The sequence below is a fragment of the Acanthopagrus latus genome, chromosome 15 (genome assembly GCF_904848185.1).
Source record: "Acanthopagrus latus isolate v.2019 chromosome 15, fAcaLat1.1, whole genome shotgun sequence".
NCBI classification, from domain to species: Eukaryota; Metazoa; Chordata; class Actinopteri; order Spariformes; family Sparidae; genus Acanthopagrus; species Acanthopagrus latus.
The window spans coordinates 14,148,482-14,173,346 of record NC_051053.1 but is presented as its reverse complement, the minus strand read 5'-3'; the positions used below and the strand labels follow the sequence as shown (position 1 = coordinate 14,173,346).

At 41.7% G+C, this 24,865-nt stretch overlaps 1 protein-coding gene across 3 annotated transcripts; it reads right to left on the bottom strand.

Annotated features, from left to right (window-relative positions):
• Window positions 1-386: 386 nt before the first annotated feature.
• Window positions 387-23,281, bottom strand: ret (ret proto-oncogene receptor tyrosine kinase). 3 transcript variants are annotated; one of them, XM_037124223.1, is made up of 21 exons: window positions 22,579-23,281; window positions 21,766-22,160; window positions 11,108-11,353; window positions 10,597-10,890; window positions 9,762-10,000; window positions 9,463-9,658; window positions 9,172-9,371; window positions 7,393-7,675; window positions 7,007-7,138; window positions 6,505-6,615; window positions 6,276-6,389; window positions 5,912-6,156; window positions 5,667-5,814; window positions 5,440-5,547; window positions 5,124-5,338; window positions 4,412-4,534; window positions 4,263-4,333; window positions 3,677-3,814; window positions 3,441-3,540; window positions 2,699-2,846; window positions 387-1,831 (listed from the first exon to the last, which is right to left on the bottom strand). In XM_037124223.1, exons 2-21 carry the CDS (start codon window positions 21,827-21,829, stop codon window positions 1,674-1,676), a joined length of 3,333 nt encoding a protein of 1,110 aa, XP_036980118.1. In that variant the 5' UTR covers window positions 21,830-22,160; window positions 22,579-23,281; the 3' UTR covers window positions 387-1,673. The 3 variants fall into 3 exon arrangements, with proteins under 3 accessions (XP_036980118.1, XP_036980117.1, XP_036980119.1); XM_037124222.1 differs by lacking the exon at window positions 22,579-23,281 and having other exon boundaries at window positions 21,766-22,325; XM_037124224.1 differs by lacking the exon at window positions 22,579-23,281 and having other exon boundaries at window positions 1,689-2,846; window positions 21,766-22,329.
• Window positions 23,282-24,865: the final 1,584 nt, after the last annotated feature.

The window sequence follows — 24,865 nt, the reverse complement described above, 5'->3', positions numbered from 1 at the left end:
TAAGACACCATGGACAGGCCACAAGTCTGTCACAGAGCTATTTTAATCAATACTTTAAACACATGTGCACTTTATTATTTCTTTTCTTTTCTATCTTTCTATTCAGACATATATTTCAGTAAAACTGTGAAATTAAGAGAGTGTTGATCTGTTATCGACATCAAAATCACAGAACGTTGTCAAAACTCTGATAATGGAAGAGATGAAGGGGTGACGGTTATACTGTTTTGAAGTGTATATTTTAATCCTATAAGAATCCTAAATCCTCAAAATAACACACCATCAACCTACTTGACCTAACATCAGTCTGCTTAAGGCAAAACTCAATCAAAAGTTCTCTCTCATATACAACAAAGCAAACTTATGCTTCAGTTAGAACAAAATTACACTGAAACACAAATCTTTGCCTCTAAAACTTAAAACTTTATCAGTTTCTCAACATCAGATATGTGCTAACAGTCCATACAAGAGCGGAGCTCAGACTTGAGACTCAGTGGAAATGGACAAGGCACATAAAATTTGCATTATTCCGCAACATCGAATATTTACACATGAAATGGCTTTTGTGGACAAACACCTCCCAGGCTGCTACTGCAAATATTTGACTAGAATCTAATTGCAAACATTTCTTAAAAATGGAGCGTATGATTAACAAATCATTTTAAGAAGGCGAACTGAAGCCAAACATTATATTGCGATGTTATAAAATATTAATTTATGTGAGCCAACAAAACATAAGTTGGATCTTGTACAATGTAAAAAAATTAAAAATCAACAAATAAAAGCGTACTATCTATTCTCAGAGACATGAGGTGAACAGACATACTGCACATTTTTAATGTTTATTATTAATTGGAACATAATCAAATAATAACAATGTAGCAATGATAACACTCATTAGTTTACATAATCATACTTTTTCCACAAAGATTGCCATTACAGTGAATCAAAAAGTGAACTGTAGTCTGACACAGGACATGGTCACAATCTACATTAAGCCTCATGTCCTTTACACTGGAGTTGCACCCGCTAGTTGATATTTTTCATGTAAAAAAAAAAACAACAAAACAAAAACAAAATACAAATAAAAGCATGAAAACTGTTCACTGAACATGTCTGCGTTACTTTTCTTTGGCAAGAACAGTTTTGAAACATTTTGTGGGAGAAACACAAAATGGGTCTTTGACAGTTTGAGGAGCACAATCCTCTTAAGTAGAAACTTTACATTTCCAGAACAAGTTCAGCATTTCTGCTTTTGTCCTCTCAGTCCCAGCTGTCTACAACAGATGATGGTAAAGACGTCCCCTTTAATTCCTGGGCTGGAACAAGATCTTCACAGTCGCACATTAACAATTGGAGGCTATTGTAGAAGCGGCACAGGCACTTAAAAGACATTGACACTGGCATACAATCTGGTACAATAGTCATGCAGTGGTACAACTTGGCCAACATGACCCGTGAGGTAATAATTAACATACTGAAGAGCTGAATGAAGCGTGGTCTATACTGATCCAGCCGCTTTTGCAGCAACAAGACCCCAGTTTTAAAATGTTGAATACCCGTGCAACAGAAAGAAAAGGGAACCAACTTTAGCATCAGATCGTATATGTACAGTCTTTTAGAAATATACACATCTACCGATTAGTCATCTTTTCTACAGTGTTGGCTTGTCTTTAGCTATCAAGCTTGTCCACAGCTTTTGCGGGTGAAGGCAAAGCCATCCAGTTTGCATAAACACTATCATTGGCATATCTTGTAAAGACTGGGTTAGTGGCATCATGTCTGTTGAGCGGTACCGGGCTCTTCTCGGGCCAGTTGGGGTATGACATGCCTAAAAACGAGAACATATCATTTTTCTGCACTCAGTGAAAGGTAAACAGCGTGCAGACAGTAAGGCTCTCAAATCAAACTCTGTAGTGCCCGTCTCTGATGTGACTCTCAGAGGTGTAAAGTTATGGCTTGTACGTTAAATATCATATAGTATAATGTACCATGGCTATAATGTTGCTTATGCGCCTAATATTTGACATATGGCTTCAGAAATGCAGATACACAACATGTAACTAGTCTATATTATGTTCTTTACTTTTAATCAACATCACCGGAGAGTTACGTTCAAAAGCCTTACTGTTTCTGTGTTCAGTATTGTGAAATCATCATGGATTAATAGCTAATATACATTAGAAAGTCAGGAGATTTAAGACAATCTGGAATTAAGAAACAACAGTGAGTGATTGATGAAGCGAGGACCTGTTTCAAATGTTACACACTGTTTCTTCCAATGCAAACAAATAATGGAGTGATGACAATGGAGATGTCATAGATTGGAAGAATGGACTATCTACAAATAAAATGCAGATGAAGCATGAGTATAAGCAGTGCCAAATAAATAAGAATGAAGGGTATATTCAATATTTACAAATGTTTTTTGGTCAGCATTCATGTACATTCGAAGCAGGTCCAAAGAAAAACAAAACAGTCAAGACACAAGATCTTTTTTTTTTTTTTTTTTTTTTTCACTGAGCCTCTCATTTACGATGAAATGGGAGATATGTCAGCATTAATCAGCGAAAGGCATGCCTAGATCACAGTCACACACACTTGACTACGGAAAAAAGCCAATCACAAGTTGCCAAAAAAGAGAGCTTGTGTTGTGTGTCCTGTTTCTAAAATCTAGTAAATGCGTGGGAGATTCTACCATAGAGCTTGTTTTCAATCCATGTGGAGGGGAGGGTTCGAGGGAGAGGGGCGTTATTACAGTCCACTAGTGGTGTGTCCTCTTCAGAGAGGGCGTCGTCGTACAGCAGGGCATCGGCTGGCGTGGACGCCGCCAGGTCCAGGTAATCCTGACAAGAGCAGATGAAGGTGTGATTAGGCTGATTACTGAGGAGAACAGTCGCAGCACGCTAAGCCTGCTAATGCTAAAGGACAGACGCACTGCAGTGCAGTGTAGGGAAATTTCTTTTCTCTCCACTCATTACATCAAAATGACATGCCCCGCTACCTCCTGTGAAGTGGGAGTCTTCGATGTCTGCATTCCCTTGTCCTCAAATGCTCTATATTTAGCCTCGCTTCAACAACAGGAGGCTTACTGGTACGCTCTGTGATTACGCTGCCCAAGGCCACATTTTAGGACTGCTCCTCTAACGCTAATTATGGTATCTAAGGCGCTTGGGAGGAGTGACATATCATACAGTGAAGCAGTGAACATGCTGTCCAGCAGAAATGATACACTGCTCACTTTGGGCCAGCCGGACGTCCAAATGGAGTGGGACGCAGAAAACTTTAACATCTGACTGTCGGATTTCAATGATGCATCACGGGAGTTTCGTCAAAATTGCACCAGTGATGCAGGGAAAGAGGCGGATTAATAGCTGCCCCTAACCTCTTTCCTGTGGAAGATCATGAATAAGTTATTATAATGTGTAGCTTCACCATACCCGACTTTTCACCATCATCTTTTCCAGTTCTTTGCTGATGTCTGAGAACGTCGGCCTCTTGTCTGATTCTTGTTTCCAGCACCGGAGCATGAGGTTGTACCTGCAGAGGGAAAAGTTTTATACATTGGGTGAAATGAGTATCATTTAATCCCCCTCAGCAATAATTTTCCACGTCTGAGTGTTCTTAATGTGGAGGAGGGGAGTTATTGCACTCAGTGTAACAGAGAGGAGCTCACATTTCCTCCGAGCAGTTCTCCGGTCTCTCCATCCTGTAGCCGGTCTTGAGCAGGTTAAAGAGGCGTTCGGGAGCAATACCTGGGTATGGATTTCCCCCCAGTGTCACAATCTCCCACAACAGCACACCAAAGGACCAGCTGGAAGAAAACACAAGAGCTCATAAGAATATTTTCATAAATAGCAAGTGGAATCATCTGTGTAATGGCTTAAATAAAATAGTTTGGGGAATTACCCGTATTTGCTTTCTTGCTGAGAGTTGTATGAGAGGATCCACCTCTATAGCTCACTAATTTACACATCATATCTCATTTGTTGTCCGTAAAACAGCACATTGTACAGATTCAACAAACAAGACTTAGAATGTTGACAAGAGCACATTAAAGTTGCTGGGAAACAGATTTTGTGATCTTCAAGCGAGCTGTTTCCCCCTGTTCCCAGTCTTTATGCTTAAGATAAGCAGCTTCCTATTGATCACACAGATATCAGAGTGATGTCAGCCCACTTATCTAATTCTTAGCAAGAAAACAATCAAGTGTATTTCCCCGACATAACAAACTGTTTCCTTTGAATGATGACTGTACTCACACGTCACTTTGCGTTGTGTAAATGTGATCAAACAAGGACTCTATTGCCATCCATTTAACAGGTATGCGGCCCTGAAAACCAGAGGAAGACCTTGTTAGATTTTGTTAGAAAGATTGTTTGAAATACACCAAAATGTGTAGTCGCTTTACCTTGCTCCTCTTAACATATGAGTCCTCTTCATACACATCTCTGGAAAGGCCAAAGTCTGAGATCTTCATCTTCCGTCCTTCAGCTACGAGGACATTTCGCGCGGCAAGGTCCCTGTGAACAAGCTGTTGGACCAGAATGCCAATTTAAAAACCTCTCAGTGCAGCGCAATTACAATTCAACTGCATATAGCACAAACACCTGAAGTGGAGTCAGAGCTTCCACTTCAAATTTCAACTAGTCCTACAACACACCTCCAACGAAAATTGAAAAAAAAAAAAAAAGTGTTTTTATTCCTTAAAGGGACACTTCACACCGTAATCAAAACACATTTTTACCCGTAGCTATGCCTGTAGAGCTATTTATCCATCTAGTCTACTCTTCTGTGAGTTGTCAAGATGCATAATTCCTTCTGTGAAGAGTTTCCAATACGAAACTCCTCACAACAAGTTCTGTGGATTATTGTGAGTAACTGGGTGAAGATTCCTGAAAAGCGACATTGCTCTTGAGGTTTTCAAATGCCTTTAAGTAAAGAAACATTTGATTTTGATTTTGGGGTGAACTGTACCTTTACAATATCTGTATAACGACACTGTACGACATTTTTAGTATCAGTATCTGTAAGTTTCAGGACTTCAAGTGTTTCAGCTGTTTCAACCTCAAAATTTTAGCACGAGAAAAGAGAACAGAAACGTTTTTTGCTTTGTCTGATACCTTCATCTCAGCCAGGTATTGCATGCCTCTGGAGATCTGCCATGCAAAGGAGATCAGGTCACCCATGGTGAGTGCCCTGTCGTCTGGGTTCTCCAGGTAGCTGGAGTTTCGGTTGGCGTCCCTGCCCATGTAGCTCGGGCCAACTTTCCGACTCTCTCGCAGGAAGTTACGGAGTGACCCATACTTGGCATACTCCACGATCAGATACAAAGGGCCTATTCAGAGAAATGCAGCACTTAAGACTCCTTGTGCAACACACATGCCCCGAGAGAGAGAGAGAGAGAGAGAGAGGATAGCAGGAGGAGCGAGGTCTTACCATCCTGGCTGCATGCTCCATACATCTTTATGACGTGCGGATGGTTGACTTGCTTCAGTAAAGTGAATTCTGACAGCAGGTCTCGCAGCTCACTGTTGGAGGCGTTTTCTGTCATGGAGGAAAAGGGGAGATCATAACGATGAAACCATTCGTCTCTTCAGACATTCACTCCTCATATATCAGCATCACTCTCCCAGCTCGTCTGGTTTCTGTCTGGCTTGTCTTACCTTTAAGCATTTTCACAGCCACTGTGGTGTAACCAGCTTTTCCTTTCAGCCTGAACGCTGTGGCCTTAACAACTTTCCCAAACTCTCCTTCTCCTAAAGTCTTGCCAAGTACAAGGTTTTTACGAGGAAACTCCCACTTAGGATCCTCCTGTTGGAAAAACATAGGAATATTTTTTTGATTTCTTAAGTGCTTCGACACACTTTGCTGAGGAAAAGTCTGTCACGGACTGAAAGAAGCAGCTCACGGGTATTTTAAAGGTGTCAGTCTCGTTGGAATCCTGTGAACCCCGACGTAAGTTGTTAGCAGGGAAGCTGATGGGGTAAGCCTGAGCTGGCCTTCGGAAAGTCATCTCAGCAGAGGCAATCGGGGGTTTAGGCGAGTTCTTGTGGTACCGGTGGATGAAGTACGAGGACAGGAGGATGGAGACAATGAAGGAGAGGAGCAGAGCCGTGGCGATGATGGTCTTACACATGTCGTCACATATCGCCTCTGCAGGAGAACATGTCGCACGACAATGTCATTTTTCAAGAAAACAGCAATCCATGTCTGGTCAAGTCTTAGGAGGAGCTCTTATTTGACTTGATTACAGTTGATTTATATAAACTCACCCTCGATGTCTTCCTTCTCACAGAAGCATTTCTCGGTGTAGCAGTAGCAGGTTCCATAACCGGCCTGGATCCCATTCCTCAAGCCTCGTTCATGACCTCCGATTACACTCCCCTCTTCAGAGACAGATGGAACATGGTTATTGTAACAGCCAGAATCATCGTATTTTTAGAATTATACGCATCACATCTCTACATTAGCGGAATAAAAAGCAAGGCAAGTCTATCTTACTTGTACAGTCTTGCGGGCATATTGACGTATCTTTGCTTTCAACTGCATCACAAAAGCTATCTGGACATGTCCGCAGGTCAGGGGAGCAGGTCGAGTACTTTTCAGATATTCCTGGAACGTGAACAGAAAGAAAAGCCTAAGTGGAAGAAACATTAGCAGATGAATAACAAATCCTGAAGTTTGGTTCTCTTGTCTGGACGTGTGCCTGAGATTAAAGACTGAGCCATCACACAGCAACACATTTCTTTAGCAATCACATGGCGTTGTTTGTGGTTTGATCAAAATGAGGACCACATTTTCAACATTTCCTGTCGCTAAAATTATGTTTCTGAGAAGGATGCAGATACTGATGTGATCCTTTAATTTGTTCCAGCAACATGTCCTCAGTGATCCTGGTCTCACTTGATTCTAAATAAATTACTCTCATACTTCATGGATGTTAAATTTGTACATCATTTCAACAAAACACAGCTTATATTTGTAATAATGAAATGAAATGTACCTTTCTCACTGCCCTGCCTCCACTGGCATCTCCCTGTTGTTGCTCCCAGGCCTCGGGCAGACTCACAGTCTGCTCGCCGTCTGTTTTCAGCACAGGACAGGAACTGCTGGTTCTCCGGATTGGCCTTGTTTGCTGCGCATCAGTGCCAAAAACACCACATTTTTAAAAGACATTTGGGAAAAGGGAACACTCTTGAAAAGAGACTGTGTATGTGTGGCTTCGGTGGTGTAGAAGTTAGTTAGGAAATTAAATACAAACTGTCTCCGCAATAGCAGCGAGTGATCACTGTATTCAGAGAAAACTGAATGAAGCGGTGTGCAAAACTGAACCAACTTTCCTTTTACATCCTTGAGAAATGTAATGTGGACCTTGTCTGACAGCCTCACCTTCACTATCTAGAATAATGTGGATCTGTGTGCTGGACTCCTGTTTTGTCGGCTCCTCCTGAGCCACAACAAGGTACTGCAGGTCCTGACACTCGGGCCTGCGCAGCGCCTCCGTGTCATTCACATAGAGCAGTCCCCACATCTCGTCTGGGGCCTGGGTGATGCTCACGGCCGTGTAGCAGGACAGCACGTCAGCGGACACGTTCTTATCTGGCACCTCGAGCCGGTATGTGATGCTGAAGCCATCGAACTGCTGGCAGTTTTCCACACAGACTCTGCCAACCTGAGAGGAGACGGAGCGTTGAACATTTAATCGACAGGCGGATAATTGAAGTGGAAGGATGACATAACGCAAAAACATTTACTACAGAGAAACTGGTGAATTAAAGTTATTGTTTTTGTTGTTACTAAGCCAGCAGGTGGCAGTCTATCAGTATGTAAGAGTGAGTCAGCACTATGGTTCTATATATTGAATAACGTCAACACTGTTGAACATTTCAGAATTCAATTTCATCCTCTTTTTGGAGCATAACATCACTGTGGCATCAGAACTTTGAGACGTGTTGCACTTCAAGCTACACACTCGGAAATGTTTACCCTCTGTTGACTTTCCTCAACTTTTAGTATCTTTCAGCTATGTTGTGTGTGCACCTCAGGAGAAAAGCTTTACTATCTTGAGAAATGCTGACATGACGGCGACAGGTGTAGCAGAGGTGATGTTTCTGCATGTACTAAAAAGCCTATGAGTGAATGAATAAAATTGGTCGGAAATGATGCTGTCATGTCATTGTCATGTGTTGTCCTTCATACTTTTTTTGATCACGCATACTGCAATGAGAAACAATATTCTTATAACTAGAATTTGTTTACTAACTGTGCATACGGCTCTGGGCAGATGCAAAGCAAGTCTGCATTTTCCAAAACTGTATCATCCTAGAATCAAGCTGGAACTGCTGCAAGTCAGTTGTTATTACTGAGAAATGTTCCTGTTGTGTTACTGTCCCTCTGCGACAGATGAAGGATGAAGGGAATTTTAACTAAAGACATTGATTTGTGTGAGTGCTAAAGCCTCACATCAATTTGGATTGAACTTCAGAACAGGACTATGGATTTTGTACACCATCACTTACATTGGCTTACAATCTTTTTGTGGCTGTTGTTTCGTTTATATGCAAGGACCCAACTTCAGAAACAAGTCGGCATTAACTTCCCCCTCCACACCCATGTGACACTTGTGCAGAGTATCAAAATTATAGCTACCAGAAGCCTAAATCAACATATTGGCAAGCAAAACATGGAAATAAGATGCAATGAAGTGAAATATCAAGTAGAATGTCACTTTAAAGTTGCTGCAAGCAATATGTTCTTATTAAAACGAGTGTTAAACAGCTTTATAGAGAACAGTAATCACGTTTATAGAGTGTTTGGTCAGTAACCCATGTCTCTCCACCCCCTGCTCATGCAGTAAAAGAGAAAATACATTTCCTGGTATCCCTTCCTACTTTATTCAATCATGACAACACTTACAGCATCCTGAATAAATTATCTTGCAATGTCTCCGCATTGCTTTTTTAAGTATGGAAACCATTTACCTGCATCCGCGCGTTCATGCACTCACACACACACAAAACCTCACAAACACATAAGTGGTTTGCTCACATGATGTGAATCCATTTAGAAGTTAGGTGCCTTTTTGTTACAGCCACACCACCTTTTCGTCATTCTTAAAATATATTTCATCTATTTTTATAAATTTCTATGGTAAGTATTCATGATTACCTGTGCATAAACAGACGCTCTGCGTGTCAATGTGAACATATGCGTGACGTTGGAGAACTGAATGTGGACCGGTAAGATGGTGACGTTGAAGTGCAGCACCACTGTTCCCTCCAGGCCGGGGTAGGTGGTGTCATTGACCAAGTAGTCCAGCTGCAGGGTGCGATTCTCAGTCACGTACAGGTTCCTCTTCAGAACGAGCTCTAAGATCCAGAAGGAAAACATGAGAATGTGTCTTAGAAACTCCAGCGCTCGTGAAAACAGATCAGCTTCAGAAGCCCATGGATTACTTACTATAGTTGTGGACTGTCTCTCGAATGCCTCCACGAGCAGCTTTCTTTTCACTGAAGGTGTCTTTAATATCAAACGTGTTCTTTATCCATTGGTCACTATTGAGCAAGTTCCCATCATACCTGTTGTGGCTCTGGTCTATGGGAAAGATGGGGGTTAGATCCCTGTCAAAGACGAACAAATTGCCAAAAGAGCCACCCTGGAAAAAAGAAATGGAAAATTTGAATCCTAACGTGAGATGAAGATAAAATCAGCCAACACTGTGTCTATCAGACTGATGTGAACAGTTGGAGTCTTCTCACCATCGTCCGATTGAAGCTGATAATAATATCTGCTGTGTCCGTTCCATTCATGTACGGCGCATTATCGTCCTCATCATTGACAAAAACATCCAGTGACGTTTCCACCTTGGTGATGACCGTTTCTGTCCGGACGGTGCAAACCAGCAGGAGTCTGTAGCGTTCGCTCTCCTCGCGATCCAACGGAGCAGTGACCACCAGCTCTGTGGTGTTCTCATTGACAGCAAATGGTGCTGGGGTTTCTGTAGACGGAAATAACAGTGAAACTCAGGTGTGTATGTGTCGACAGCCACCGTAAGAATGATACATAGCCATTTTACAAGTGATGGCATTTGAAAAGAGTTGAAAAGAGTCACACTATTAGCAAGGTCACTGAGTATTTTGAGTTATACAGCTGTATGTATGTTACGTTAATTTTTGCCAACATTAGCCAAAATGGTTTGTTTGTTGGTTGGTTTGTCAGCAAGATTACAAAAAAACTACTAAACAGATTTCCACTAAACTAGGATGGAGAATGAGTGCCTGTCCAGAACAGACCCTATTAACTTTTGGTGTGGGTTGCAAGATGGCGGTGTCTTTTTGATAACAAAAACAACAACAATCTGACGTAGTTAGGTGGCTGGTATCTATGAGTGAATACAATTTGATGTGGATAATAATAATAAAAATATGAATCTAGCTGAAATATGTTTGATTTGTTACTGGATTGGGTTTGATTGAATTAAAGAGAACTACTGGACCTTGGCGGAAGTTACACTCTAATGAGTGCCATTCCAGTTACCTCTGAATTTAACTTTTCATTTGCAAGGTTACAAAGTCTCTCTTGAATGTGTCCTACCTGATTCCACATTGTAGGAGATGGTGTAGTTAGGGCACACGTTGAGTCTGGTGAGACGTCTGAGTTGCCGTAGAGCCCCGGGGAACCTGTTCTCCATGATGTGAGGGTTGGATGTGTCTCTGTGCGGGAAGCATAGTTCCTTCATATCTGTCTGAGCACACTGAGGCATCGTGGCATTGACAAAGTCAAGAATGATCCGAATGGAGTTTCTGCCGCTGCACTGGGACTTCTTGGTGAAGTCTTGTAACACCATGGCTTGCAGGAACAGCTTCTTCACAGACCATGACTTTTGATCTGAGGAGACACACAGCCAAAACCAAAACAAGATGCATTTTAATCCCAGACAGTGCTCTTTTTGATGACTGAGCTCTTTTTCTTTTTTTGGCCTGTATGCAATTACATTATCATCCTGAAGGCAGAAAGCTCATTTGTATGCACAGAGCATAAACGCCAAGAAACTAATTTACTCTCATGTGCCGACGATACCTGGCACCACTTGTATCCAACTCACATGGCGAGGTGAAGTCGCTCTCCTCCAGGGTTTTATTCAAGGAAAGTATCCCGGTGTGGATGTCCAGGGTGAACCAGGAGCTGTAGGATGGACGTCTGAGATTGCTCGTCCAGCAAAGGTAGAAATGTGGCCGCTCAGAGTTACTGTCCAGCATGGCGTGGACCTGGAGGATCGGCGTCCCTGCCGGCTGGCCAACGTATACAGTCTCAGTGTACTCATTCTGAGGGAAGTACAGTCCTGTTGCTCCTGCAGGAAGAAGACATAAATTAACCAGATGTTGAAGGTGCATTATGTAGATATTGGCAACTGACAGGATATCACCAGAATGACTGCTAACTGCTGCTAACTGCAGCTGCCCTTAGCTCATCAGTTCAGTTAGCTGTGCAGGTAGCTGTTTAGACTGGCAGCTCGGGGCCCAGGGCTAGCTGGTTAGCACACTTACTTAAATAGATATCTTTGCAACACAATACACAGACATCGTAACTTGGAACTTTTTTTCAACTAAAATACTTACATATTGCCCCTTGTCATGCTCATTTTAGGGTTAACAATTTTATTTTAGGTTTCTTCTAGAAAATGTTTACACACTTTAACATGTCATGTTGCTCATACTGTCCATTGCTGCAGCACCTCTTTCACCCTGTCTGAATGCACCCTGTCTCTTTAAGCCTCCCTCCTGAGTAGTTCAGCCTGCTCTGATTGGTCAGCCGTCACAGGTCTGAGCAGTGTCTTTGTGACCATATCAGTGCTGGTAGTGTGGTGCATGGTGGAGACATTACAACATGATAGAAGACCTGCAGGGTTCGTTTGAAGGCACAGTTTCTGAATAAGGGCTGTGTGCATTTCTCTGTTGATTGATGGTTTTAAAACCTTCATAGTATTTATAAAACACAGAAAAATGGAAAACTCATTATTACAATATTTTACCTATAAATACAGGCAGCCAAGTGAGTCAGATGGGAGATTTGTTTAAATTCCCTTAAAGGTAAATCTTGTGATAACTGAAAAATAAGCCCTGTGAGACGGCTGTCTTAATACAGAGCATGAAAACAGCAGCTATCAGACATCTCTTTCCTGATATTTAACTGTGGGGACAATACCCCTCTGACAATGCTGTCTGGTCACTGAATGGAAATTAACACATACATGGAATATGACAGGTTCGGTTTTTTCTTCCTCTTCTGATACGTCTTTCATCTCCCCCCGTTAGCGGAAATTGAAAGGAGGGCTCAAATGACACTTATGCAGCTCTTTTAATGAATTTCTCAGACGGTCAATAACATGTGGTTTCCGATTCTCCTTGTGTTCACCTTGAAAAGTTTAATTACAAGGGATAACATGATATGGCAGAGAAATGAATCATTACCTGCCAGAGAGGACTGCGGGGCGTGCATATGTGCATGTGTGTTGGGGTAATCCATAAAGAGATATAGCAGGCTGTGTCTTTTACAGGAAAATGGAGATGTGAGTGTTCCTCCTGTAATTATATCCCTGCTATGTTCCTCTTTGACGACGGTAGGCGACCATTTAGGGAACGCACTAATGTCATTAGCAGACAGCAAAACTAGATTTTCTATTTCTGTTGGTGCAGTTGAGGCCTCGGCTCTGGTTTCAGACATTGATTTAATTTTGCGGGGGTCGGATGACAGGAGGCCGAGCTGATGGATAAAATGTGGCCGTCCTTCCTGAAGGATGGAGATACACTCAGGGAGGCTGCGGCCCTTTTTATTAAAAGTGTTCCAGGGACAAAAACAAACAGCAGGATACTTGTTTGTTAATCCTGCAGGGATGGAGGGAGTCAGCTTCATGACTCACATTTTAGGGATGAGTTTCCATTTCCTAAATCTATCACTAAACTGGCATGAATATGCTTGAAAAATATTGTGAGGCTTTATTTGCTGAAAATCTTTTTTCTTCAGTTTATGTTATCAGATGAAAACTTAAGATGTGTTTCATGTGGTGCTACTCTCAAACTGCTGTTCTTACGGATGGGTCTTTTTAAAATGTTATCGTTTTGTTTCAACCGATACAATAAAAATGTAAAATATTATAAACAAAAGCTTGGAGGAACAACTTAACAAAATAAAGTACAAATATTCTAAAGTTTTTGTGTGGGAAAAACAGTTCACGAAGTGTGCTCAGAGTAAAATCTACTGACACTACTGAACCTGACTTGGTGTGCTGTGCGTACTGAATCTGAGGTTGTAGACACACCCAGAGCGGTGACTGTTTATTCAGTGACGCTGATGAAAAGCCAATTTGGCCCTGAAACATTCTAATATAATAATGGAAGGGCGGAAACAAAATGGTTCAACGTGGATTTATAGCTTTACTGTAGAAGTAAAACATAGTGTTACACATTTTAAACATCATAGACAAACACCTCCTAGAGTCCTAAAGTGCAAAATAACACAGGGTATGATGGTTTTAATGTGAGAAAATACAGAATGTAAAGTGTAAGATGCTCATGCTCTCAGTGTAGGTGTCCCTCTGTGTGCTTAATGCAGCCATTAGAGGGAGCTGTTCCCCTACTGACAGAGGCATAAAGAGCGGAAAACTGCAGCTTAATCACTGTCATAATACATTATTAGACTAATGTCTGCACTGATTTGATAATATGCTAAAGATGCTGGATTCATTTGTATATTCAACAAGCTAGAAAAAACACTCCTACTTGCTACATCCCTTTATTAGAGAAATAAAGGGAATTAATTCAATCTACAGATATCTTACACATGACACCATCGTGAATCAAACACAGCAGATGACAGCAGCTCCACAAATAAAACTAGAGGCTCCAACGTGTTAACCAGTGGGAGCAGAGCACATTTACCAATGCTGGACTTGGCTCGAAGCCACGGTAGCTGGACCTCCTGCAACACAATTTGCTTATATCATTCAAAATTCAATTTCTTTCTAGGACCGAAGCCAACAGAAAGCAAGCAGTTTATATCAAAACTAATTAATTGAATGGATCAAGCAGACCTCTCTTAGCAAATGGCATATTTGGTCTGTGAAGCCATGATGAAGATTTTCCAAAAGCATGACTCATTAGCTACTATAAATGATGCACAGTGAAATACAGATAATAATGACGGTCAACCTATTATGACCGTGCACGGATAATGATTTAAAAAAACAAAAGATGCAGCAGAGGTTTGATTTCAGCTCTCAGCTTACAGTGAAAGATACTGCTCTCATATTTTGTTATAAACATGGACAATAAGCTGTTTCTCAAACAGCCATGACCTCCCGTAACTCAAAGTGTGTAAACATAGCCATCATAAGCGGACCTTTTGCAGCCTTCAAACACCAATAAAACTGATGCTCAGCTGCCACATACAGTCATGTCTTCAAAAGCAGGGGTAAGTAATTTTGCAAACAATGTCCGTGTTTGAACAGGAGGACTCTTGTAGCAATCCGTGTTTACTATAGATATCATGTACTGCTGAGTGGATAGTGAAATTGCACTCATATGTCGCTTGTTTGGTGAAAAACACAGTATCACTGGAAAGCCCTCATCTATACACTCTTCCTGGTAGCCCTTGATGACTGCAGTTTCCTCCAGTTAATTATGGCCTTGTTTCTGTCCTTGCATCTTATATTTTAAGAGTGGAAGGACAAAAAGGACACAAGCTCATCACAAAATCTGAAACCACGCACTCAGCCAGCCACAGACCACAGCGTGTCTAGGACTGGTCGGGGCTGATAGGGTAGGACGCCCTTTCTGTCGTCCCAGACAAAGACAGGAACTCAATTAGCTCAATGCGTGCTTCGGCTGATAGATTTACCAGCTATGAGCTCATGTGTGAGACCAACCCACAGGCTTACTAATCTACCTCTGTGAATCTCCCTCTGAGTGAAACAAAACGTGGGTCTCCCACCCAGACGTCCTCGCTGAGCATCCTTGTCAACAGCATGGCAGAAAAGAAAAAGTGACCCGACCCCGCCGCTATACGATTCATCCTCTCACTAATCTTTCTTGTAGACTGGATCTCCTGCGGTGAGAGCTCAGCCCGGTGCCCTTTCTCTCCCAAGGTCAACGTGCGCTGCATCTGTCCCGGGTAACGACCCATTGGACAGGCAGCGTATCTGGCAGCAGACCAATCAATAACCGTTCTAATCAACAGTGATGCTGATTGTTTTCTACTGATGAGACAGACGAGCAGAAAGGCCGATGGCTGCATGTGTGATGATTTCTGTTGCACAATAATATGGCGCTCAGCTGCTTGGCCATAGAATTATTACATCTGCTGGTTTAATTTCACAGCCAACTCCACAATTTAGCCCATCGATATCCACATTTTCAAATAATCCATCATCTTTTACATAGCAGAGCCAGCAGCATTATGGAACATTTCACCCAGTTATATCCTGGTGATAAAAATACAATGAATATCATAATCACTCTGAGACTGATCATGATTACTCTGCCTCCGAAGATATAACAGTTATGGGAATGGTTCTCTTCAAAGATTCAATTAACTAAAAAGCTGCACATTGAGTTATAATTTGAAAGCTATTATTGATCATAATGTTGTGAAATCTCTCCCTCCTGGTTTCCTGTGCCAGTATGCATGATTGCTTTGTCACATCATACTGGATCCAGGACCTGGATCTAATACAGCGCTGATTGTGATGCTTTCAATCTCTAAACAATGAAGGAAAGTCATTTCCTGTTATGATGACACACAGCCATCCAACTTTTCATCAGAGTAACATGATATCTGATCAGTTCGGAGGAGGTAGTCAGGCTCCAGGTAGATTACTCAGTTTACCGTGATGCATACCGTAACATAATAATCAATTACCCCATTCTGTAATCCAATTAGCCCTCAGAGAATACAAGAGCTGAGATCCAATGAACCATGTTCATCAGTCATCAAGAAATCTAATAGAACATCTCCTCAGGGATTAGCTGCGAGTACAAATTCAGTTTAGGAAATCCTGTGGGAATGACAGTGGCATCAAAAATTGAACGCGCGGTACATCATAGAGCTGCAGACTGAGTTTGAGGCGGCAGTCATTAGACTGCTTTGATAAAACATCTCTGTGGTCATTACAGCGGTGGTAAAAAGAAATCAGACTCACTGACATGTACACAGATCAAGGACATTAGCTGCCTGTGGCAAAAAGCCTACAGTTACATCATTTCTATTTGCATAAATACTCCAATGAGAATCAAAGGCTTGCTGACCAACACTCACTTTTAAAATGTCTTATCTTGCATTTGCTTCAAATAAAAGAATCTGTACAAACTTTGCCAAGAAAAACAGTCCCATCTATATTCATGCTAGCTGCTCTGTAGCTTGGCTTATGCATAGTGCTTTGTGTGAAAAGCTAATGTACAGCCAAGGCAGAGGTGTCTGTTGCTATAAATGTTAGACAAATTCAAATGTTGACCTAATGATGGTGTTGGATCAAAAGAGAGAATCATTAGAATTACCAGAATTCATTCTCTTGTTGTCAAAATTTTTCCAAATGGCTTTTTGGTTTAAAGCCTGAGATAAGGTCTGTGGTGAACATAAGCTAAAGACATTTTTTATGTTTTGTTCTATGACAAAAAAGATGCCAGTAAATACTCCATGTTTGAATGATAAAGTGTTAGCATGTCTCAAAAAAGGCACTTGACAACAAGTGGCTAAGTGAGACTACAGAGTTTGTTGGAAACGTTAAACCTAACTTTAGCTTTTTACTTCCGGCGACTTCATTTAGGCTTTGAAAATCCTAAAAGTGGTGTTCATCTGTGAAGAAAATGTGACATATCATTGATTTGTGTTTGCCACAGAGCTCATTTATATAACAATCCAAAATCTGATGTAAAAATCCCATTGGCTTTTTGCCAAGGGAGGGGTGATGCTAATATCCAGGTTAGCCTACAAACATTCATCATCCCTGCAGCACTCCATTGTTCTGTTCTGTTGTTGTGTCGAGATCACTCTTAATGGCAAGGAAATACACACTAATCCATTGAATTAAAGTTGTGTAGCATTTGAGCATCCTTACATCTTCACACAGTCAATTCTGAGTCATTCAGAGCAACAAAAGAGAGCGCTGCTGACATGACTGCTACTATCAGCTCCTGCCTGCTTGTTACACTGTCTAACCACATCAGGTGTAACAGGGAATCTGATGTAGCACATTATGGAAACAAAGGGAGGTGCGCTGCTTTATGGCAGAGACTGGAGGACGCTGATCTTCCAGCACAAATGGAGAGCGAAGTGCTTAGAGTTTCTGGAACGGGCAGGTGGTGGTGGTGGTACAAGCGAAAGGCCGGTGGCCAGGGTGGGGCTGGTGGAGGAGAGGGAGAGCAGCACCATTCCCTTTTTGATAAGAAGCAGCCAGGGTTAAAATGAGGTTTGAATTTTGAGAAATTCAGGCAATTTTATCTGTGCAAATTTTCACAGTCATTAGTATTAATTTGCAAACGAGGCTAAATCGTCATGTTTAAAACTGCTACGCTTAATCACCTTTAAACCTCTTTTGAAAATAATACACACATTCACCCACATCCAGTTCCTCAGCATTACACGGCCATGTGGATCTAAATGAGCTGAGCCTGTTCTTTGTTTCATTCATTGTTGTAAATGATGGGTCAGACACAGCGTGCACCGCTAGGCAACTGGAAAATAACTTGTCAAGACCCATGTGAAACGAGAGGACTAAATGCCCAGAGGGCGAAATTTCAATCAATGTCTCCTTGTCCTTTCACCACAGCAAATTAGATTCTACCCGTGCATGAGAGGGAAGTGTGACCCTGAACTGACTAGAGGATCAGACAGAGAGCTTTGACAGGTAGGAGCAGCATCCATGCAACGGCAGCAGCAGCAGAAGCAACAGTCCAGAGTATGAGGCTGGGACTGGGACTCTCAGCAATGGAAGTTACAATGAAGCGGGTGGTGTGCCTCCATCAGACGTGATATTTCAGAAAACCAATGGTCCAGTTTGGCCAAACCCTTAATGGGATGATGCATGTTTTTGCCAACATTTTGGCGATTAGAAATTGCAAAAGCTGGCAAAAGGAGGAGCTATGAAGTCAAAGTTAAAGTGAAAATGTTAAACTCTGAGACGATGAAACTGCTGCATCACATCCCCCTGATAACACTTGGAGGGATGATGCAACTTTTTTACTGACCGTCCAAACTGCTGCAGAAATGGCTGACAGCATGTTCACTGTTGCTCATTGAATTCTTTTAATGTAAACCTAGATATTGAGGGGATTTTCTAAGTAGTTATAGCCTGTTGTCCTTTTAGAGACGGGGAGGGTGGGGGCGAGATTGGTGGAGGAAAGATGAGGCCAGATGGCTGTGGACTGAAATCACATGGTGAAACATGTGTCACACTCCTTTTAAAAATCAATAAACTTCTAATAACTAAACACCGAAAACAAGACGAACCAGCGAGAATTTAAAGGTGCAATATGTAGGAATAACAATTAACTAAAAATATGAACACAATGTGAAGTGCTGTTGGGTGTTGCTGTTCTACCAAAGACGTCTATGCATTGTTTTTATGGTGATATTTTATAAATTTAAAATTTTTAATGACACCACTTTAAGCTCCTGTCGAAGTGTCCTTAAGCGAGATACTGAACCCCACTTTGCTCATCAGTGAGGGCCCTGCGATGAGCTGGCAACACCCCGAGAAAGGGATAAGCGGTTATGGACAATGACATGACATGACTTAAGCCCCCAGGCTGGATCGTTAGCTGTGCAGCTACCTGAGCTAACTATCGGAGCTAAAAACCGCCTCTTTATTTGGCATATGAATTCAATAAGTAGCCAGTTTTTACATATTGTACCTTTACATTTTCAAAAAGAAGCAACGCTGTTTACTCAAATCAATATAAGAGAGAAACTGTACTGCAAACAACTTGTTTCACAATGTTTTCCAATTACACTAAAAGAGACGTACCGACAGCACGAGAAGTGAACTGACAAGATTTACAATGCTTCCCACGGCAGCACAAGACAGAAGCTTTACTAAATCATATAATGTAATCAGGAGCTAAATCAAATAGCACCATGTAACAAATGAGATTTATTGGTCTGGTCCTTCTCAAAAGCAAAGGATGCTGATGAAAATGGCCGATCTAATGCAAGGAGAAGGAGGAGCAGCTAAAGATGATGTCCTCTGGGATGTCGGGGTCATCTCTGGAGATGACTACTTTGTTAAGGTTTCAAAGGTCAGAGGGCGAAGCAGGGTCAAAGCTACAGTAGCAAGGTCAGGGTGGGAGATAAACGGGTCGATGCTTTTATGTGAAAACATCTGTGGCTATTGGTTGGGAAGTGATGGATTACACAGAAGTGTCTGTTAAAAGGATTTGGTTAATTTAAACAAAGGCTTTCACCACGTTCAGTCACAGATACTGTTTTTTTTTTTACTAATCCAGGAGCCTTCATCATGTTTTTAATGAGCCGGCCAGCCTTTGTTTGAAAAAATCTAAAGTGGTTCTCAAAATTGCAAATCTTACCAAAGCCACAAAATATTTCAGTGTCTTGGACATGAACATGACTGCAAGAAAACATTTTTATATCCAAACTGCAACCGACTCCATCATCTGAAACAAAGTAGCGTCCCAGCCTCCAAATTCACTCTAATTTATCCCTTGAACTGCTTAACTTCTTCCTCTTAACTCCACTCGTAGGTGCAGCCACATTTAAAAGTGCTGATTACTCTTATAATGAGTCGTGATTGCCAATTTCCTTTGTTTGATTACCTCAGCAAGAAACGCTAAACTAATCAGTAACCTGTAACCTGGAACGGTGATGATGGGAATTGCCAAAAACACTTGCTGTGGCATCTTTTGTTTTCTACGATCCAAGCGAATAAAGTGCGTTTCACTTATCAAACGACTTGTGTGGTGAGAAAAACTCAGCTGAGAGTTCAGAGGGTGCACCCCAACATGCTTAATAAAGCTAATTTGGTGATTTAATAACTTTCGTGTAATGGAGGAAATGGTTTGTTAATATGTCTGCAGCTCCGAATACGAGTCAAAATCATCAGCCTGAGCATACGCGAGAAAAATCAATCCGATGTGTCAGCAGTTAATGCCTGACCCTGAAATCTGAACGGCGTGTGCACTTGTATAACAGGCGATATTTTTCTAAAGAAAACAAACAGCCAGTGTTTGCCCAGAGATAGGAGCAGCTGCCGCACACCTGCCCGCGGCTCGCTTCTTCTCCTCCCTGAACCAGTGTAGGTCTTTTGTTGCGACAAACAGGCAGGTGAAGGGCGTAGGGTGTAGATTTCAGCACCCGTTTAATTACCGCCGCGTCCTTGACACATGAAAACGAACTGGACCAACTGCATTCGTCTATAAATATCAGGAGAAAGGCCTGCTTCGGGTGACAATCCGTGGAGAACGGAGCAGAGCTGAGATGTAAGTGTATGTAGGCTGTGTGAAGTGTGATGTGAACCTCTCAGCCCCTGCTCTGTCTGCCACCGTGACAAATAACCAGAGAACATTACATACACCTTAAAAATTTCATTAATCATTTCAACAACTCTGCAGCAAACTGCTCCCTCGGGCGATTACGCAGGGCTGTAGTTTACAATACCGTGAGCCCACTTTTTTAGGCATGAAAATAAACACATTTCTCACATCTCAATTCCACTGAAACACTGTGATGTTAATCTTTCTTTTATACTCAACGTCCCTGATGAAAGCACTGATAATGACCTCTGTTAGGACCGGCTGTAAGTCCATGAAACAAATTCAGGAATTCCACACAACGGCCTATATCTGTCCGAGCATCGCATCTGACATACTTGCTGCACACTGAGATTTGCACACTCCTGAGCTATGAGAGACACTTTAAATATAGACTGCATGTGGGGACAGTGTTGGTACAGTTGGGCTGTGGGATTGTGAATGGGATTATAATATTATGATATATGGCTGTATTCATTTTGACTCCAGGTTCCAGTGTGCCATACCACACATAACAACCAGGGCACAATGCAAGTATCACTTTCTGCAGAGTGAAACAGCCCTGGCATTGTGCTCAGACACTTCTTGGAAAAAAAGAAAAAAAAACTTTAAAACTCACCCAGCTGCCAAAAAAAAAAAAAAAAGCAATTTAGCACAGAAAAAAAGCAATTTGGCTGTACACATGAGCAGCCAATTTCATGTGTATTAATCAGTCGCCATCTAGACTTCAGGTCCACTGGCTCTGTGAAATCTTTCCTCTCTGCATTTCTCTTCATTTTTCTCTTCCGTTCATCTTTATTTTCCCACATGATTGTCAGTTTTGCAGGGAAACATAAATATTGTGGATTTTAGGCGCATCCCGAGCCAAACATCTCTTAGCTCCCGCTGTGCTCAGACCTCAAGCCACTGGCTCTCTGACCGTCAGGAGAGCAGGAGGTGAAGATGCTTTACACAAAAAAAAAAAAAACTGATGCTGATCATTAGGAGGATGTCTCAGTAGAGACAGAGATGAAGAAAAGAAAACACAGTTACTCATTTTCTTTTTTTGTTTTACATTCAGACTATTTTTTAGCCCATTTCATTTTTACTTTTGCTTAGATATCTTTTTTCTTTTCGAATAGAAACATGGGTTTACTTCAGTGTAACATTTTTTAAAATTGCCTCCATCTCAGTGTCGCGTCTCCTCAGCGTGAGTCAAACAGTCGAGCTGATAATAAAACCTTACCGTCCAGCAGCAGCAGCACCACCACAGCGATGTTTCCCCGAGAGAAACCACAACTTGACCCCATATTCGCGAACCATAAGTGAAAGTTTCTGAATGGAAACAGGCTTCAGAAAAGTTCCTTCGAACGACGAATTAAAAAAATAAATAAATAAATAAAAATAAAATTCAAAGTCGATAAAACAAATGAGAGGCGATGGATGAATAAACCAGTGTGCGTCCTGTGTGCGCGGCTCCGGGCAGCCAGATGAAGTCCTCAGTGTCCCATAGACGGGCTGCTGTGTGCGGCTCCACTGGCTGCTGCTGGGCTGACTGGCTGGCTGACCAGGGGGAGGAGGTTCACTGCTTCACTACACACTGCCCCGCTGCTTCCGCAGCAGCAGCAGGCAGCGCAGCATCTACAGGAAATTTAAGAGCATAATTTAACAGCAGGTCAGTCATCTCATTAACACTCTGCAGGGGGAAAATTATTAGCAATTATCATTAAATGTGCAATGGTGCATTTTAAAGGTACAGGCGCCGGTTTTGAGAAACAGGGTGTTCAGTTGCTGCCTCATTAAAACGTTAATTTATTTTCCTAATTTTATTGTGAAATAATCTTAATTTGACATGTTAAAGATTAGATTAACATATTTACTTCAGTGGATTCAAGCAACATTTTATTTTAACAAGTGTAATTTAAGAAGGTGCCCAGCAGCACATGAACTCCTGCCAGTGGTGAGGCAGCAGGGTCTGTGTCGAAAATATGAGCCATTCCACTGCTAATCTGCAGCCTTAAACACTATAATATGGATTAATAAACGTTTCACAACTTACATCTGCACTGGCTAAGTGCATCAGACTGTTGTAAGAGCTGCAGAGTGACTCTTGGTCAAGCTCAGTGGGACCTTTCACCTCCCCGGTCTTGAGAGTGCCCGAGGTTGAAGGCTGTGTTACTCTGAGGGATCTCTCTGTGACTGCACGGTGTGGAGTGATGCATTGCTGCAGCCTCGGGGCAGGACACCAGTCACTCACACAGCAATTGCTCTCCAATCAATGTCTCTGCATGGAGCAGAAAACACTGGAGCTCGCTGGGCTGCAGAGAGGACAGCAGGGGCTTCTCTGGAGCTCCAGTAACTTTCACCAAGCAGCAGAAAACAACATCACCACTGTTACCCTGCTGCCTTAGGCTGACTTAGTTTGTCTCATTTGTATCAGCTGGACTGAAACAAAGGTGTGTTCTTCAGTTTGTGACTGACGCAGAGTCAGAAATTGAAAAAGAACCGTCGGGTGTATATAGAAAGGAAGGCACCTTTTAATTAGCAGGAACTGAAAGTAATAAAGAGCTGAATTCCTCACTGGTGAGTTTATATTTATGTGTGTAGTTATGAAATTATTAAACTATGCTGCTTGGGGCCTGCTGTTATACTAAAAACACATGCTGAATTCAACCTGATGAAGTCGTCATTAGCAATAATATTCATTATTTTGGTAGTCTAAGGCATTTAACAGATAAGCATCTGTCTGAAACCATGTATCTCAATTCAAAACAAAGGAGGAGAGCTCTCAGATTACTTTTAAACTTTTGGGATTAAAAAGTGGATTTATCTTCACTTCCATTTATTAAAGTGAAACTCTCGCCAAAATGCAACCTAGGCCTTTTTTTTTTGTTTTTTTTTGTGAATGTACCCGAGTCAAACCTTTGTGTAAAAGCATAATTACAACGAAAGAGGCACTTTTAAGATTTAACGTATTTTCGTGTTCGGGTCAAACTAATTTTTAATAGGAGTGCATGGGGCACTTTTACACTAGCATCAAAACTGTTATTTTTAAAACACTAAGAAGACTCGACACAACATAAAACTTTGCTCGTAGTATCACCAGGGTCTCTACACATGAAAATAAGCATTGAGAACATTGTTTGTGTACACAGAGTTCACTAAAAAGAAAGTTACTACTCACGTTAGCATTCTGCTAGCCGCCGTCCTGCCAGTGGAGAAGTGTCGATTTCCGAATACGATTTAACATGGAGGTGAGTTAAGGTGGACCCTAAAGCTTAATTCCATATAAATGCACGGATATTTATATTTATTTTTGTTTTGTCATTAGAAAAAAAACAATATTGACCTTAAAGTTGAAAAAGGAGCCTCATATAAGAAACAATACTAAAATAAAAAGCCGGAAAGGTCATGTGAGATATCGCGTGGATAGTTGTTGCCGGAAGACAGTAGCGGTCCACCTCAACTGTCCTCCATGTTATGTCGCATTCGGAAATAAACACTTTTCCACTGACAGGACGGCGGCTAGCGGAACAAGCAACTGCTAACGTGAGTTGTGTAAAAAGACTCAAGACTCATTTGTTCAGACTTCAACTTGACTCCGCATAGCATGACTCCCCCCCAAGTGCCAGTAGCACTCCCAAAATTAGTTTGACCTGAAAAAGAAAATACGGTAAATCTTAAAAGTGGCTCTTTCATCGTAATTATGTTTTTATACGAAGGTTTGACTCGGGTACATTCACAAAAAAATCCTAGGTTGCATTTTGGCGAGAGTTTCTCTTTAACCTGACTGCAGCAGTGATCAGCTAATGTACAGTAAGTATTCTGGATGTTTGGAGTGAATAAACAGGAATGATCCTGAGGTCAAGACTCACTTAGCTGGTGGTGAACACACCATTAAAAAAACGCAATTGACGATGTGACTCAGGCACAAATGTGCACAGGCGAGGTAATGTTTTACAGTTTTATTCATGTTGTGTTAACTGTCGTTCTCCGATGATGCAGGATTCTTAAATAGTATATCTTTCAAATTGTCTCTTTCTTCACGGTTTCCTGTTGTCTTCGTATGTGAAACTGATGTTACACATTAACAGATGCTGTAATCACATGTTCACTTACACTGTGTAGGAGGATAAATGTTGTATCAGGGGAGAGTGTGGGGATCATTATGTGATATAAGAAGCTGAGCGGTCTGCCTGGTGTAAAGTTTCCATATGACAGACTATAGGTATCTTGAGACATATGCTCAATGCGAATCGATGAAGACAAGGAAATGATGTTGGTGTGGTCATGGTATGTGGGACCACAATGGTTTCTTTCCCTGCTTTTTCGGACAACAAGTTTCA